The sequence below is a fragment of the Erythrolamprus reginae genome, chromosome Z (assembly GCF_031021105.1).
Source record: "Erythrolamprus reginae isolate rEryReg1 chromosome Z, rEryReg1.hap1, whole genome shotgun sequence".
NCBI lineage: Eukaryota > Metazoa > Chordata > Lepidosauria > Squamata > Dipsadidae > Erythrolamprus > Erythrolamprus reginae.
The window spans coordinates 124,685,831-124,704,444 of record NC_091963.1 but is presented as its reverse complement, the minus strand read 5'-3'; the positions used below and the strand labels follow the sequence as shown (position 1 = coordinate 124,704,444).

At 34.8% G+C, this 18,614-nt stretch overlaps 1 protein-coding gene across 1 annotated transcript in view; it reads right to left on the bottom strand.

Moving 5' to 3' along the window:
* Window positions 1-18,614, bottom strand: part of LOC139154072 (origin recognition complex subunit 4-like) — a 39,507-nt gene that overhangs the window by 9,399 nt on the left and 11,494 nt on the right. Inside the window, 1 exon segment of the mRNA XM_070728503.1 lies at window positions 7,606-7,956. Within this exon segment, the coding sequence (XP_070584604.1) occupies window positions 7,606-7,956 (351 nt within the window).

The following is an 18,614-nucleotide window of genomic DNA, read 5'->3' as shown; positions in this document are numbered from 1 at the left end:
TCGGAGGAGTCATTACAAGGAGTTTTTACGATGCCATTTGTGCCAGATGGTTCTTTATTTTATTTTTTTTGTTGGAAGGATGGAGTTGTTTGATATCTATTTATACTGCTGAAAAAAGGTTGTTCCCAGCTTTGTTTTGGAACATGGCTAGTTGGAAAAAAAATTTGTAACTGGGAGAAGATATTGGACACAATCTAAAGGACATACTGGACAATCTTATTGGAGATAGATTGGAGACAGACTGGAGTCACATCTGGGCAAGTATGGAGCAAGGAACATAAAATGGAAATATGGAGGCTGACAGGATTTTCAAAGAAGATTTATACTAAAGGACTTAAATGGACTTAATTTTTTTAAAATTGGACTATTAATTTAAAGTAGACTCTAATTGGACTCTAATTGGACTCTGTTATATGGAAAATGTAATGAAATTTCAAGGAAGAATCTGTTCTGATTGAGGGGGATTAATTAAAGATTAGGATTTTAATTGAGTGGCATATGTAATATTGTTTAATTAAGATATTCAAAATTCATAAAATTACTCTGGTGGATAAAATTTTGGAATAATGAAATAATATTATTAAAATATACAGTACTCTTATATTTGGACTATTTAGGAGATGTGGAAGAAGACTTCTACTTCAACTAAATAGAAAAAAAAGGTGATGATTGTATTTAAAAAACCCTATTTTTTAAAGCAGTGAACTTAACAACCAAGGGAAAATATATTACTATTATGTTTTGTCACATATTCAGCCAGATGTTCAGACTGGATTTGTCTTTTTTGTCTACCTATCAAGTCCAAAACCTGCTGATTTAAAACTTATTCATTTGTAGCAAGATAATAGAAGATACTCATGTATTTCAAAATACAGATTACTAATCATTCCAGAACTTAGTGTTGAGAACTTGACATCACTTGCTGCTCACCAATTTCATATATATATATATATTTGTTTTCGTAGATTTTCACGGGTATATGTATGTAGATTGTTCTGAGTTCGGGTTTTGCCCCGTGTAATGTTTTGAGTGTCTATGCGACGTTTCAGTGAAATCACATTCACCATCATCAGGCTGAAGTTATAAGCTTCATGCTACTGTAAATATAGTTTGTTTGCAACTGCCATTTGTTCCTTATATTTAGTGGTGGGGGTGGAGCTTCGGTTTGAATGTAGCAAATAGATTGGGTGGCTATGTTTTAATGATTTGATTGGTTGGTGGAATCACATTTAGTTGAAGGATTGACATGGTGATGATTATGATATGTTTTTTTGTTTAAAACCCTGCTGTTCTGTTCGGGTCGTATGTGACCCGAAGCCAAGTTTGAGTCCCTGTAAAAAATTTTCCCTGCATATCTGAAACTTGAAATTTCATGTAGGTTCATCATTTCAGGGGTTCTCTCTATGAGAATTTTTTTTGGGGGGGTGGGGGGCTTAGTTTTTGCTGGGCAAAAAAAGTTACAAATCTTCTGTTCCCGGGTCACCCTGACCCGGACCGAAAACTCTTCATTTGCAGTGCTTATGTTTGGTCTTTTTGAAAGCTTTTTTCCCTTGGAAAGTAGTCTGAACATTTCTGCACACAATGATATGAAAATTGAAATGAAAAAAGTAAATCTTATTGGTTTATTTTGCGGATATAATGCACGCCCCCCCCCCCCGTTTTTGTGATTTTTTTTTCAATTTATGGATAGTTTTGCTTGCAAAATGCATTCTATTTTACTAAAGTTGGTGTGGGATTGGTAGCTTGAACATTTCTGAATATAAGAAAAATATAAAGGAACTGAAAAAAATGATTCTTATTGGTTTTTTAACATCAGAAATAAGGCCTCCCCCCCCCTTGGCTGCTTGCAACCATTTTCACTTTTTATTTTTTTATGCTCCAAATCCGAAATATTATTTAAAATCTTAGGCATTCATTTACTCAATTTAACAATACTGATCATCAAAAAAATATTTGTGGGGGTGGGGGGAAAATTTTTTTTCTGGCCAAAAAAAAAGTCACGTTTAGTCTGTTCGGGTCATATAGACCCGGACCAAAATGATTTTTTTTAGGTACTTGAATTTGGTCTTTTTGAAAACTTTTTCAACTGGAAAACTAGTTTGAACATTTATGAACATAATGATATGAAAATTGAACTGGAAAAATTGAGACTTATATTTTTATTTTGATCAAAAAGCCCCTCCCCCCATCCTTTTTAAATTTCGTGTCAATTTCTATTTTTTAAGGCTACAAATCCCTAAGGAATTTTCCCCCAAAAGGTTTGATATACTAAATTGAACATTTCTGAATATAAGAAAAATATAAATGAACTGAAAAAAATGGTTCTTATTGGTTTATTTTTGCCACAAAAGGGCCACCCCCCCTCGGCCTTGCTGTGTGCCATTATTGTCACTGTTTATACATATTTGTCTAGAAATATTTGGAATATCCTTTTGAAAATCAACCACATTGTAGCCAGAGAACTAATTTTATGAAACAAATCCATTTTACTAAAAAAAAGTATGTAAGTTTGAAATTAACAGCATAATTTTTATATAAATTGAAATAATTGAGGCATACTTTATGTGCAAAATAAACCAATATGCATCAATTTTTCCAGTTCAATTTTCATATCATTATGTTCAGAAATGTTCAAGCTACCAATCCCACACCAACTTTAGTAAAATAGAATGTATTTTTCTAGCAAAACTATCCATAAAGTGAAGACTATTTTTAAAAAACGGGGGGGCGTGCATTTCATCAACAAAATAAACCAATATGCATCAATTTTTCCAGTTCAATTTTCATATCATTATGTTCAGAAATGTTCAAGCTACCAATCCCATACCAACTTTAGTAAAATAGAATGTATTTTGCAGGCATAATTATCAATAAACCTAAAGAAAATTCACAAAAACGGGTGGGGGCATATTTATGTGCAAAATAAACCAATAAGGATTAATTTCTTCAGTTCAATTTTCATATCATTGTGTGCAGAAATGTTCAGACTACTTTCCAAGTGAAAAAAGTATTCAAATTGACCAAACATAAGCACTGCAAATGAAGAGTTTTCGGTCCGGGTCAGGGTGACCCGGGAACATAAGATTTGTTACTTTTCTTAAACAGAACAGCAGGGTTTTAAGGCTGGTTTCCAAATCTCTGGTAGGTGGGACGTGTCATCTCGTTTGTTCATGCTGAGGGGGTGTTTTTCTATCTCTATGGCTTCCATGATAATTCTTTTGTATACATTTTCTGTTTTGGAAAGTAATTTAGTTTTTTCAAAGTCAATTTCATGCCCTGTTTTTTTAATGTGCTGGACAAGGGAGGAAGTTTTTTCTTCTTTTTTGACTGCATTCTTATGTTCTGCAATGCGTGCGTTTACTCTTCGATTAGTTTGTCCAATGTATGTGGCTGCACATGTTTTGCAAGGGATTTCATAGATTCCTTGGTTTTCGAGTTGGATTTTATCTTTTGGGTTTCTTAGGATGTTTGATATTTTTGGGTTAGTGACAAATGAAGTTTTGATATTATGTTTGTGTAGAATTTTACTAATTTTGTCTGTGGTGCCCTTGATGTAAGGGAGGAGGCTGGTGCCATTATCCTGTTCTTGGTCTTGATTTTTGGGGGATGTTTCTTTTTTGATTAGGTTTGTAATTGTTTTTCTTTCAAATCCATTAGACATTAATACATCTTTGAGTTTGTTCAATTCAGTTTTTAAGTGCTCATGGTCAGCTAGGCGTTTGGTTCTGGTGATGAGAGTTTTGGCTACTGAGGTGCAGGGTGGTGGTGGTAGTGTGCATTTAAATAATGGTTGGTGTGGGTTTTCTTTTAGGGTGCCATTGGGTTTTTTATAGATTAGGACATCCAGAAAGGGAAGTTGATCATTGGCTTCTGTTTCCATAGTGAATTGTATTTTGGGGTGTAGGCTATTGAGATGTATGAGGAAATTGTCCAGTTTTTCTTTACCATGTGGCCAAATTACAAAAGTGTCATCTACATATCTCAGCCAAAGTTTGTGTTTGTGTTTAGATTGTTCCAATGCATTGTTTTCAAAATATTCCAAGTAGAGGTTTGCGATGACAGGTGAGAGGGGTGATCCCATGGGGGCTCCTTCTATCTGTTTATATCTTTGTTCATTATAGATGAAGTATGTATTTGTCAGACAGTGGTTGGTCAGATCTAAGATATACTTGGGGGGCTTGTATTTGTTTTGGATAGCTGTTAAGGCTTCTTTAATTGGTATTTGGGTAAAAAGGGATATAACATCGAAACTCACAAGTAGGTCACCTACAACCAATCTACTTGCTACATTCAAACCAAAGCTCCACCCCCACCACTATATATAAGGAACAAATGGCAGTTGCAAACAAACTATATTTACAGCAGCACGAAGCTTATAACTTCAGCCTGATGATGGTGAATGTGATTTCACCAAAACATCGCATAGACACTCAAAATATTACACGGGGCAAAACCCGAACTCAGAACAATCTACATATATATATATATATATATATATATATATATGTATGTATGTATGTATGTATGTATGTATGTATGTATCAAATGTTTTTAGCTGAATTTTTTTTTTAACTGAATTTTTTTTTCCCAGCTGATACATACAGAATATAGTTGTCGGCTATGAATAAATTAACTGCCTTGAAATGGTCCTGGGTTGGGCCTCTTCTTCCAAACTTTTTCCATCTTACGAACCCACCGCCTGAACACCGAACCCGGAAGTTCAGCAAAAGTTCGGGTTCGGGTGGCCGCCGAGAAGCCCCACCACCTGGCTGTTACTTTTTGAAACAGCCGGGGGGCTTCTTGGTGTCCTCCCGAACCCGAACGCCAAACCCGAACTTTTGCCGAACTTCCGGGTTCGGCATTCAGGAGGCCGCTGAGAAGCCCCACCGCCCGGCTGTTGCCTTTTGGAACAGCCGGGGGGCTTCTCGGTGTTCTCTCGAACGCCAAACCCGGAAGTTCAGCAAAAGTTCGGGGTCGGCATTCGGGTTTAGGAGGACGCTGAGAAGCCCCGCCACCCGGCTGTTAGCTTTTCAAAAGAGCTGCGGAGCTGTCAGGCCGGTCGGAAGGCTGGAAAGGAGGTGGGGAATCCCAATAAGGAATTCCATGGGTGGAGCTTTGACGTCACGAAGACATCCTTCCTGGAGTCCACATTTTGGCCGGCCAGGAAGGATATCTTAAATAGATAAATAGATAAATAGATAAATAGATAAATAGATAAATAGATAAATAGATAAATAGATAAATAGATAAATAGATAAATAGATAAATAGATAAATAAATAAATAAATAAATAGATAGATAGATAGATAAATAAATAGATAAATAGATAGATAGATAGATAGATAGATAGATAGATAGATAAATAGATAAATGAATGAATGAATGAATAAATAAATAAATAAATAAACAAATAAAGAAATAAACTGCTATTTTGTTTTTTCCTTAGAGTTTAATTTTAGACTAGGACAGTGATGGTGAATCTATGGCATGGGTGTCACAGGTGGCATATGGAGCCATATCTGCTGGCACGAGAGCCGTTGCCTTAGATCAGCTCCAATGTGCATGTGTATGCTGGCAAGCTGATTTTTGGCTTGAACAGAGACTCTGGGAGGATGTTTTTGGCTTCCAGAGAGCCTCTGGGCAAAGGGGGAGTGGGAAGCGCATTTTTACCCTACTCCCAGCTCCAGGGAAACATTTGGAGTCTGGGGAGAGGGAAACATGAGCCTAGTGAGCCCACCAGAAGTTGGGAAACAGGCTGTTTCCCACCTCCAGAGGGCCTCCGGGGGTGGGAGAAGCTGTTTTCACCCTCCCCAGGCATTTAATTTGGATGTGGGCAGTAGCACACACACACACTTTTTTGGCACCCGAGAATAAAGGTTCACCATCACTGTTCTAGGATATCAGAATTATTGAAAATTATTGGTGATAAGATCTCACAGAAAGATTTCTTAGCTGCATCATATTACAGGTCAGCAATGGGTTGCAAATCTCATCGTTAACTATTTACGCATACATTGTAATCATGACAATTCTGTGCATGTGCAGAAGCATCTAGGACAGGTGAGTGAAGCCTTCCAACTCTGCTACCAGTTCATAGAACTGGGCTGTACTGGGAGCAACCCATTACTGCTGTAGATAAACCCATGAAACCCATTTATGAAAATATCAATAAATATTCTTTAGGGATAAGAGGCACAAACCACATGTTGGCCTATTGATGAAGATGCTTATCTTCCATTCAGAGATTAAGATTTCAATCCTAGGTTGCAGTAGATATTTCTCTCATAGAAAGCAAAGAAAAAATATCTGCTGCAAACTCTGTGTGGCATCAGAAAGGGCATCTGGCCAGTAAACACTCAGCTCTAACTATTCTCACTCACTCTACTCTAAATTAAGATATTACAGAGTCATAAAATAGAAACTAGGGATAAAAGGTATATTTTATTAAATTGAAGAGGAATAATAAAAAAAAACATTAAGTACATTAAAATGGGTGCATTGTCTTAGAAACATAGAAACATAGAAGACTGACGGTAGAAAAAGACCTCATGGTCCATCTAGTCTGCCCTTATGCTATTTCCTGTGTTTTATCTTAGGATGGATATATGTTTATCCCAGGCATGTTTAAATTCAGTTACTGTGGATTTACCAACCACGTCTACTGGAAGTTTGTTCCAAGGATCAACTACTCTTTCAGTGAAATAATATTTCCTCATGTTGCTTTTGATCTTTCCCCCAACTAACTTCAGATTGTGTCCCCTTGTTCTTGTGTTCACTTTCCTATTAAAAACACTTCCCTCCTGAAACTTATTTAACCCTTTAACATATTTAAATGTTTCGATCATGCCCCTTTTCCTTCTGTCCATAAGACTATACAGATTGAGTTCATTAAGTCTTTCCTGATACGTTTTATGCTTAAGACCTTCCACCATTCTTGTAGCCTGTCTTTGGACCCCTTCAATTTTGTCAATATCTTTTTGTAGGTGAGGTCTCCAGAACTGAACACAGTATTCCAAATGTGGTCTCACCAGCGCTCTATATAAGGGGATCACAATCTCCCTCTTCCTGCTTGTTATACCTCTAGCTATGCAGCCAAGTATCCTACTTGCTTTTCCTACTGCCCGACCACACTGCTCACCCATTTTGAGACTGTCAGAAATCACTACCGCTAAATTCTTCTCTTCTGAAGTTTTTGCTAACACAGAACTACCAATGCAATACTCAGATTGAGGATTCCTTTTCCCCAAGTGCATTATTTTACATTTGGAAACATTAAACTGCAGTTTCCATTGCTTTGACCATTTATCTAGTAAAGCTAAATCATTTACCATATTACAGACCCCTCCAGCAATATCAACCCTATTGCACACTTTAGAGTCATCGGCAAATAGGCAAACCTTCCCTACCAAACCTTCCCCTATGTCACTCACAAACATATTAAAAAGAATAGGACCCAGAACAGTCTTTGCTGTTTGGCACAATGTAGTCGATATCAGATTTAAGGCTGATAAAATCGCAATGAAAAGAGTTTAGCTTATTTGCAGCACAATCTTTTGCATTCTAAAAATGTTGACTTATTTTAAGAACATAAAAAAATAATCTCACCTGCTAAAGCCAGCTGAACCATCACCTTGTCATACCAATAGCCAAGGAAGATTTTACAGGTGTAGAGTCCTTCGTCAAAGAGACTTATATTCCTCAGAAGTAGAGACATGTTGCCTTTATTAATCTCAGAAACAAAGAGTTCAGTTCGATCTTGATATCGTCTATTCTGTATTTCTCCATAGTTTTTGTTATAGTTTTTCACTTCAATTTTTTCTGATTTTTCCAAAACCCACTGAATGCTGATGTTGACTTTTGCAAGTGACTCTAGAGTTTCTAGCATACATGGCAGAATTACTTCCTTTCCAAGGTATCCAATTACAGGGTTATTTGGTCTTCTGATTGAATATTTACCTTCAGAAAAAAAAACAAAAGGTCATCATGGTGAAGAAATATGCTGTCTTTTCCCCATTTCCTCCAAGTTTTATTGCCTTGCTTGTAAGATATGAATTACTGATCCAGAGGTTCTAAGTGAACATAACAGAACATTTCATATTTATGGTTTCTCCTGGGATAGTGAGGGTGAACCTTTTTGGGACCAAGTGCCCAAGCCAGAACATGTGTGCATGTGCGCGCACCATATCATCAGAAACCTGATGACCAGCTGGCTGGTTAGCACATGCCTGTTTTTTGGCCAGGTTCCTGGCCAGTTTTCTGCTAAGAAAATGGCTGAAAACAACCTCATGAAATGGCCCAGAAATGTCCTGAAAAATGTCCTTGCTTTTGGCCATTTCCAGGCCATTTCCCAGTGCTCCAGCACATGTGTGCATCAGAAACCGGAAGAGCAGCTAGCAACAGCACACATGCCCACATAGGATTCTGTGTGCCACCTCTGGCATGATCGCCATTATGGTCCTGGGAAGTCTTTTCCCTTAATTCGCCATCATGGTCCTGGGAAGTCTTTTCTCTTAATTTTCTTTTGTTAACGTTTGATTGGCTATACAAGGTTTTCTTGGTTTATAGAAAAATGCATAAAGAAAGAGGGAAACGTTTTGGCATAATGATTATTAAGTTAGAAATATAATTGGTGTTGTACTTTTTGAAGGAATGTTAAGGAGGGAATTTAACTAAAAGAAGATATATGTAACTGGATGACAAAATTAGAAAAAAAAACTTTTGCAACTTTTTGGATGATTGATATTAGTTACTAACAAAATACAGTACTGCATTTTATTCATTGAAAATTAGATGGTACACTGTATTGTTTGAATATATGTTGAGAGAAAAATAAAAATAATCCCCCCACAAAAAGTTATTCCTTCCTCTGTCCCTCCATTCATTTCATTCTTCCTCCTTCCTTTATTCATTCATTCCTTGTTCCCTCCATTTCTCATTCCTTCTTCCTTTCCTTCTTTCTTTCCTTCCTTGCTTCCTTCCTTTCTTGTTCCCTCCATTTCTCCTTCCTTCCTTCCCTCCTTCTCTCTCTCCTTCTCTCTTTCCCTCCCTCTCTTTCCCTTTTCTTTCTTTCTCTCCACTTCTCTTTCTCTCTTTTCCCTCTTTTTCCTTTCTCTCATTCTTTCCCTCTCCCAGGTACCTCTCCCTCTCCTTACTCTCTTTCATTTGTCAAATTAATTAAAATGTAGTATTTCAAATTTCTCCACATTTCTTCCATTTCAATTTTCATATATATTTATTAACCTTTTTTATTAGTAAATGCCCATTAAAAAGGAATTTTTAAAAATAAAAAAATAAAAGGAATTTTTTAAAAGAATAAAGATAAAAACACCAACACCTTCCAATATACAAATCAAGGGAGGGGGGGGGACCAATTAAAATCTCAATATTGGTGAAATAATTCACCAAATTAGCCATATTGTAAAACCTAATTAGTAATAATTCCTTTATAGGAATCATAAAAAGTGTAAGAATTTAAAAAATAAAGTAGAATTTAAAGAGGCAAGAAACATGTGTTGAAAAAAGAGGAAAGTATATGTAAAAAGAAAAAAAGGAGAATGAGAAAAGTACTACTAAAAAAATAGAAAAAAAGAAAGAGATAAATCAAACCAAAAAGAGAAGAGGGAAGAGGAGGGAAAAGAATCTTTCCTCCTCCTCTCATCAACTTCCCAAAATAGCTCAGTATAACACCATCAAAAATTACCGAACCTTAAAGTTCATCTATAAACCACTGAACTCCTCCATCCCAGTCTAAATCATGAAACAATAATTCTAATTAAGAAAGAAAAAAAAACATTGATTCAAACCTTCCTTTTTTTTTTTAATTTTTTTATTATTTTTCATAAAATGGACATACAGACATACAAACATTAAACATAGAGTGGGGATGTATTTCCCCGCTTCTTTTGAAAGTATACATTCAAATAGAAAAAAGAATACATAATCAAATATTTGTTAAATGTTAAAAAGTCTAGTAAAAAATTTTCAAATCTTAAGTGCAATGTTAGTACGGTATAAGTAAAAATTCTTAATATGTTGCTTATGTGTAATATATTCATCTAATCAAACATTTAAACAAGTCTCAGTTACTAAACATACATAAACCATATATTCATCTAATCAAACATTTAAACAAGTCTCAGTTACTAAACATACATAAACCAAAATTCTTAATATGTTGCTTGTGAATAAACTATTATATCATAATCATCAACAAATACATTTGAACTAATATTAATATTGTTATTACCTAAATAAAAACAGATACATCTCTTATTTTTTCTTATCTAACCATTTATATATATTATTCCATGTTTCATAAAATTTAGTATCTTCTTGATCGTTTAATCGTCTTGTCATCATATCCATTTCGGCGCAATCTAATATTTTAGCTATAACTTCTTCTTTCTTGGGGATTTCCTCCCCCTTCCAGTTTTGCGCATATATTATTCTAGCCGCAGTTAATATGTGTATGATTAAATAAAGAGTTTCTTTCTTGTAAGTCTGATTGGTAATTCCTAATAAGTAAAATTCCGGGGTGTTATCTATATCATGCTTTAATATTTCTTTTAATATCTTCTCAATCATCTTCCAATAAATTTTAGCTTTACCACATGTTCACCATTGATGGTAATAAGTTCCTATATCTTTCTTGCATTTCCAACATAGTGGGGATGTTTTGGGAAACATTTTTGCTATCCTATTTGGTGGGAGATGCCATCTATAAAACATTTTAATTTGGTTTTCTTTTAATGAAACTGACTTGGTCATTTTCCAATTATTAATCCAAACTTTTTCCCAAGTATCTATATCTATTTCCTTACCTATATTTCTGCACCATCTTATCATAGTATCTTTTAAAGTCAACTCTATATTTTTGTGAGCAATAAGAAATTTATATATTTTCCCTATCATTTTTACTGAATTGGTGGTAATTAAATTACTTAGCAAATTCTTACTTTTATTAAAAATGTAAAGAGTTTTATCCTTCTGGTATCTGGATCGAATCTGGGCATAATGCCACCAGTCTATTATTATCCCTTCTTCTTGTAATTTATTCCTAGGCTTTAGCTTCATCTGGTCATTTAATAGTTCTTTATATCTATAAAATATTTTCGTGTCTTTTATAGACTTTGGATGTGTTATTGCTTCTAGGGGGGCTATCCATTCTGGAACATTTAAGAAGTGATTTTTCTTTATGTCTTTCCAAACCTCTAATAAATACTTCCTTAATGTGTGTCTTTTAAAATATGAGTGATTTTTTTCCTTGTCGTACCATATAAATGCATGCCAACCCAACATGAGATCATGTCCTTCTAAATTTAATATTCTTTTATTCTCTAAAGTTATCCAATCTTTAATCCATGTTAAGGCGGCGGCCTGGTAATATAATTTCCAGTTTGGAAGACCAAATCCTCCTCTTTCTTTAATGTCTTCTAAACAGTTTATTTTTATCCTTGCTTTTTTCCCTTGCCATATAAATTTTTTAACTAAATTTGTCAAAGTTCTAAAAAAAGTTCCCCCTGGATTTATTGGAATTACCTGAAAGAGAAATAAAACCTTAGGCAAAATATTCATCTTGATTGTGGCAATTCTTCCTAAAAATGATATTTTCAGGTTATTCCACGTTTCTAAATCTTTTTAAATTTCTGATAATAATTTTATATAATTATCATTTTTTAATGTTATTGTTTTCGCTGTTAAATTTATTCCTAAGTATTTTACTTTCTTTACGGTTTTTATTCCAGAGATATTTTCTAATTTAGTTTCTTGTATTTTATTCATATTTTTAGTTAAGAAAAAAGTTTTGCTTTTATTTATCTTTAAACCTGCTACCTTTCCGTATTGTTCAATAGTTTGCAATAAAGAAGGAACTGTTGTTATCGGTTCTTCAATTATAAACGTTAAATCGTCTGCAAAGGCTTGAAGTTTGTAAGTTTCGTCTCCTATAGTTAACCCTTTTATTTCAGAATCCGCTCTTATTTTAATTAATAAAGTTTCAAGAGTCATAATAAATAACAATGGTGATATAGGACATCCTTGACGAACTCCCTTATTTATATCAAGTGTTGGTAATTGATTATTATTTAATATTATCTTAGTCGTTTGTTTTGAATATATAGTATCTATTAAATTAACAAATTTTGGGCCAAATCTCATTCTATTTAATTGCATTTTTATAAATGTCCAGTTGACGTTGTCAAAGGCCTTTTGAGCATCTAAAAACATTAAAGATGCTGTCTTATCTGAATGTTGTTCATAGTATTCTAATGTATTTATTACAGTTCTAAGATTGTTTTTAATTTGTCTCCCTGGTAGAAATCCATTTTGGTCTTGGTGTATTATTCCATTTATAATTCTTTTAAGTCTATCTGCATAAATGGCAATAAATATTTTATAATCTACATTTAATAAAGATATGGGTCTATAATTTTTGATTTTTACTGGGTCGGTGCCGGATTTGTGTATTAAAGTTGTCAACGATTCTGACCAAGATTTCGGAATTTTGCCCTCAAGTCTACATAAATTAAAAGTTTCTAACATATGGTTTCTTATTATTTCATTTTCTATCTTGTACCATTTTGCCGGTATAGCATCTGGACCAGTGGCCTTGTTGTTTTTCTGTTTTTTAATTATAGTTAGGAGTTCTTCCATTGTTATTGGTCCATCCAAAATAGTCTGTTGGTCTTCTGTTATTTGTGGTAATTTTGAAGCCTGTAAATAATTAAAAACTTCATCTTCACTAACATTATCTTTGGCATAGAGATCTTTATAAAAATTATACACAATGTCCGCCTTTCCTTCTGTATCATATTTTATTGTACCATCTTTATCTTCTAATTTTTTTATCAATTTGGATTGACTCTGCTTTCTAAGTTTATATGCTAGCCATCTGCCTGGTTTATTTGCATGTTCAAAATAATGTTGTTTTGCTCTTTTAATTTTTTCAGTTATTTGATTTTGTTCTATAATTCTGATTTTATGTTTAATTACATTTATTTCTGTTTTAAAATCTCTGTTCTTGGTGTGTTGCTGCGATGCAAATTCCAATTGTTTTAATTCATTTATTAATTGTACATACTTTAATTTATTTTCCTTGTTGTATTTTGCTATATAGGATATTGTTAACCCTCTTATATAAGCTTTGAGTGTATCCCATAAATTCTGTGGAGTGGTGTCTGGAGTTTTATTAATTTCAAGAAATATTTTTAATTCCTTTTCGATCCAATCCTTATATTTCTTATCGTTTAATATATTTCTGTTCATCCGCCAAATATTCTGTTTATTATTCATTCTTATATAAACCACTATTGGATTGTGGTCGGCCCATGTATTAACATCTATCTCTACCTCCCTTATTTGTTCTGCGACCATTTTTGGTGTCCATACCATATCTATTCTTGTCCAGATTTTGTGGGGGTTAGAATAAAACGTAAATTGTCTTTTATGGGGGTGTCTTTCCCTCCATATATCATTTAACAGTAATTCTGCTTTCATTTTTTGGAAAGTACTAGGTAGTAAATTTCTTCTTGTTTTTTTCCTTTTTTTCCTTTTATTATTACTTCCCCCCCCTGAATGGTCTAGTTGCCTGTTCACAATAGCATTAAAATCACCTATTATTAATACATTCTCAATAGCTAAATCTATTATTATTTGATGTAAATTTTTATAAAATGTCATTTGATCTTCATTGGGAGCGTAAATTGAAACAACCACTATAGGTCTAGGTTCGATATCAACTTGTACAATCAGTATTCTACCGTCATTGTCCTTGTATATTTGTTTGGAATTTATAGAATTCTCTACATACATCACCACACCTCTTTTTTTTTGATCTGCTAATGCAGCATACATTTTTCCAATTTTAGGATTCAACAATAATTTTTGATTTTCTTTTTTAATATGTACTTCTTGTAATATTGCAATTTGAGCATTTTGACTTCTGATTTTAGAAAAGATTTGTTTCCTTTTCCGTGGTTCATTAAGTCCATTAACATTTACCGAAAAGATCTTTAGATCTTTACTTGTTGTCATTTAGTAGGTTTTTTGGTTTCTCGCTGAGGTTGAACTCTTCTAGCACCTTGGTCCTGCTCTATTGCCTGGGCAGTGGCCCCCAGAAGTTCTTCTTGTTGGATTGCTAATTTCTCCCCTGGTTGCTGTTGTGCTGGTTGTTGTTGAGCCTCTTGTTGCTTATCTGAAAAGTCCATGTGACTAATGCCACTATTTTCAAAGAAATACCTAGCTTGTTTTACGTTTTCCAGCTTGTATCTTGTAGAGCGCCATGTCAGAGAAAGACCTTGTGGGATTAACCAACGATAGGTTATATTTTCTTTGATCAAAATTCTGGTAAGAAAATGGTAGTCTCTTCTGCTCTCTCTGACACTTCTTGGAACTTGTTTTAATATTTTTATTTCAACTCCTTGATGTTGGAGTTTGGAGTTTCTTGCCCAGTGGAGTATGTCATCTCGCAAAGTTTTCCTGGTAAATTTGATATGAATCTCTCTTGGGAGGTTGTGGCGACGGATGTAGCTATTCGAAGTTCTGTAAACTTCATCGATTTCTTTCGCTAGCGCAGCAGGATCCTCCTGGAGTATTCCTCCAATAGTTTCCGCCATAGTCATTTTTAAATCTTCATCTTTTTCCTCTTTCATATTCTGAAATCATAGTCCATACGAAGCACGTTGCATCTCCAACTGAATGATTGATTCATCATGTCTTCTATGTCTTGCATCAGCTCTCCCTTCAAGATAGTCTATTCTTTTTGCATTTTTGTCAGATTTCTCTTCAACCTTTTTCACTCGATCATCACTTTCTTGTAGTGTTTGTTGAATCTCCCTTATCTGGTCTTTCACCTCGCCCATATCAGCTTTCAATTGGGCCATCTCCTTTTTAAATTCTGTCAGGTCTGCTTTTATAGCTTCTCTTTGTTGTGTTGCATCCTCTTTTATAGCCTCTCTTTGTTGGGTAGCATTTTCTTGAGATTTAAACATAAAGTCCTGCATATTGTTTAAAGTTTCTTGTAGTGTTGCAAAGTTGGGCTGCATTGTTTTATCTTTTTCTTTATCCTTGGAAGACATAACTAACGCCTGGTGCGTCGGGGAAGGACGCGGCGACACTTGTGGAGAAGAGATTGTTGCAGTAGTTTGTTTTTTAACCGTTTTAACAAAAGTTGAAGAACTTGACATTATCAATTTTGAATCCACTATTTAAAATTCAAATTAATTTAAATCAATCTAAATTTGTGTGTGGTAAAAGGGAGAAAATTTCTATAAATTCCAAATCTATTCAATCTGTTTTATTAACAATTACCCTTAAATTATAACTATTCAGTTGTCAAGAAAATTCAAAATTCAAAATCCAATATATATTATTGTTATTATTATTGTTATTATTTTAAAAATTTAAAAATTTAAAAATATAATACCAAAGAAAACAAATGTGAGACTTTTAGGAATAAAAAACAAGTAAAGGTTAAAAATAAATGGTCTAATAAGAAGGCAGAGTAAATAACAGCGAAGAAAAGATAATAACTATTTTAAAAAGGGAGATTCTAAGGAGGTGAAGAAAAAAGAGGAAGAGAAAAGAGACTTAATAAGAAAGTAAAAAGAGGGAGAAAAAAGGGGAGAGAAAGAAAAAAGGGGGAATATTTCAATTCAAATAATTAGAATAGAGCAGGAAACCAAGGTTTGTTAACAGTGCATAGTCTTCAATTCAAACTTCTTTTACAGATAGGAGTAAAAAGAAGGAAAATCAGAGGGGGGTCAAAAAAGGATTAATTAATCAAAAAGAAAACACAATATATGTAGTTATAGTCTTCTTATAAATCAAGAAATTATACTAAATAAATGGAAAATGTAAATCCAAATGTCAGAAGATACAGTTATACTTAATCCCAGTTGCAGGTCTCAAAAAGAAAGAAAGTCAAATTAATAATTTTCTTTGTGATTAAAATGGAGTCTATGTTCTTTTCCAAATTCAAGACAAAGGCAAAAAAAGTAGATCTCAAAATGGAGTCGGGTTAGAAGTCAGAAGTTCATATGACCAGGCAGATGTGAAAAGGTTCTCAAAAAAAAATAATCCCAAGAAAAAGGCAATCAGCAAGTAATCCAAAGTAATCCAAAGGCAATCAGCAGATAATCCAGCTAGGTTAATCCAAGGGTGAATATTCCAAAGGAAAGGTGTCAATTCCTTCTATTTCCCTTTTATTATCAAGTTGTTATATTATGTTGCAGAGACAGCAGGATGAGAAAAAAAAATAAGGCAACAAAGTTATATTCCTCCGCTGTTGAAATGTCAGCCCGGAACACAATGTTTTTAGCAGACTATAAAAAAGAAATTTTGCTCATCATTACTGATTTCTTTTAGCCATTATAATTTTCTAAATAGTCATTTCCAGTTTAAGTTCTTTTATTAGAGCATAAGATGGAAAAGATGTTTTATAGGTTCCAAAGTTCAAATGCAAAATGGAAACAATGAAAATGAGAAGAATTAGTCTCGGCTGTTATTTGCGGATGAGTCTCAAAGAGAGAAAAAACTTTCGCTTTCGTCTTGTTAAAGAAAGCTTTCCCTTGAGGCTTCAGAACGATCGAATCTTCTAATTCTAGTCTTGAAACAAAGAGGAAATTTTTTACCTTGAGTCCTTTATCGAATGTATTCTTTTTCAGTCGGTTAAATGTAGAACTTTCACTTCAAAAATTTTTCTTAGCTTCCCGCTGGGTGAGGGGAGAAAGCGCTGGCCGGTCCTCTTAGGCAAAGAGGATCGGTTCTCCCGTCTTCGAAGCTGCGGGGCGAACCGCTGCCTCCGGAGTCTCAGCGATGGCTCCTCGGGCAGAGGGGAGCCCCCTGTTCTGGGATCGGGCCATCCGAGCCCGATCCGATCGCAAATGCGACCTTCGGAGGGGGTAGAAGGGATCGCCTGGCAGAGCCCTGCCAAAGATGTCCCGCCGCGATCTCCGCCAAACCGGAAGTCGATTCAAACCTTCCTAATGTCTATATCCTATGAAATAATTACATTCCTTTCCTGAGAATCTCTTGCCCTATTTTTTAACAACAAAAAGAAAAAAAGAAAATCAAAAAGGAGAGAGGGAAAAAAAAGAAACCCCTGATGACCAAATCTAAGTATATCGCTGCATACCCAGTGGAATCTTCATGCCCTACTCTAATTTTATTGCTGCAAACCCAGCGGAATCATCATGCCCTAATGTAAGAGTGTTGGACCCAATAGATAAAAGAAGAAGTTCCCCTTCCTTATTCCAATTTAAAGTTTGTTTGTTTGTTTGTTTGTTTGTTTGTTTGTTTGTTTGTTTATTTATTTATTTATTTATTTATTTATTTATTTATTTATTTATTTATTTATTTATTTATTTATTTATTTATTTATTTATTTTGTCCAACACACAATGAGAGTTTTAGTGGGTATATATGTGTGTGTGTGTGTGTGTGTGTGTGTGTGTGTATATATATATATATATATATATATATATATATATATATATATATATATATGACGGTCTTGGTATATTCGGGTTTCTTCCCGTGTAGGATTTGGAAATTTCTGGCGACGTTTCGATGAGGTCTCACTCATCATCTTCAGGCTGGTGTTTCTGTCCTTTTTCTCAGGCGAAGACTGCGAGACCTGAGCTGCATTCCTTCTATAAATACTGGTGGCTGGGTGTGGTTTGATGGCTCAGTAATTGCCTGCTGTGTAGAAACTTCCTGGTGAGTCAGAGGGGTAACAATAGGGGTCGTTGATGTAGCTGAGGTATGCTGGTTAGTTAATGGTTGTAGATTAGGCGTGATGTCCTGTGTAGTTAGAACTTGTAGGCTGCTTGATTGCTTTACAATGTGTGTCCTGAGTCTGGTTTCTGTGGCTGGGATATGTTTGAGGGCTGGTTTCCAGATGTCTGGAAATCCTAAGAAACCCAAAAGACAATATCCAACTTGAAAACCAGGGAGTTTATCAAATACCATGTAAAATCTGCCCAGCCACATACATTGGACAAACAAACAGGAGAGTTAATGCACGTGTTGCAGAACATAAGAATGCATTAAAGAAAAAAGAAAAAACCTCCTCCCTTTTCCAACACTTCAAAACCACAGGACATGAAATTGATTTTGACAGTACCAAATTAATTTCCAAAACAGAACACTACAGCAAAAGAATAATCATGGAAGCGATCGAGATAGAAAAACATCCCCAAAATATGAACAAGCGGGATGATACCTCTCGCTTACCAGACATCTGGAAACCAGCCCTCAAACATATCCCAGCCACAGAAACCAGACTCAGGACACACATTGTAAAGCAATCAAGCAGCCTACAAGTTCTAACTACACAGGACATCACGCCTAATCTACAACCATTAACTAACCAGCATACCTCAGCTACATCAACGACCCCTATTGTTACCCCTCTGACTCACCAGGAAGTTTCTACACAGCAGGCAATTACTGAGCCATCAAACCACACCCAGCCACCAGTATTTATAGAAGGAATGCAGCTCAGGTCTCGCAGTCTTCGCCTGAGAAAAAGGACAGAAACACCAGCCTGAAGATGATGAGTGAGACCTCATCGAAACGTCGCCAGAAATTTCCAAATCCTACACGGGAAGAAACCC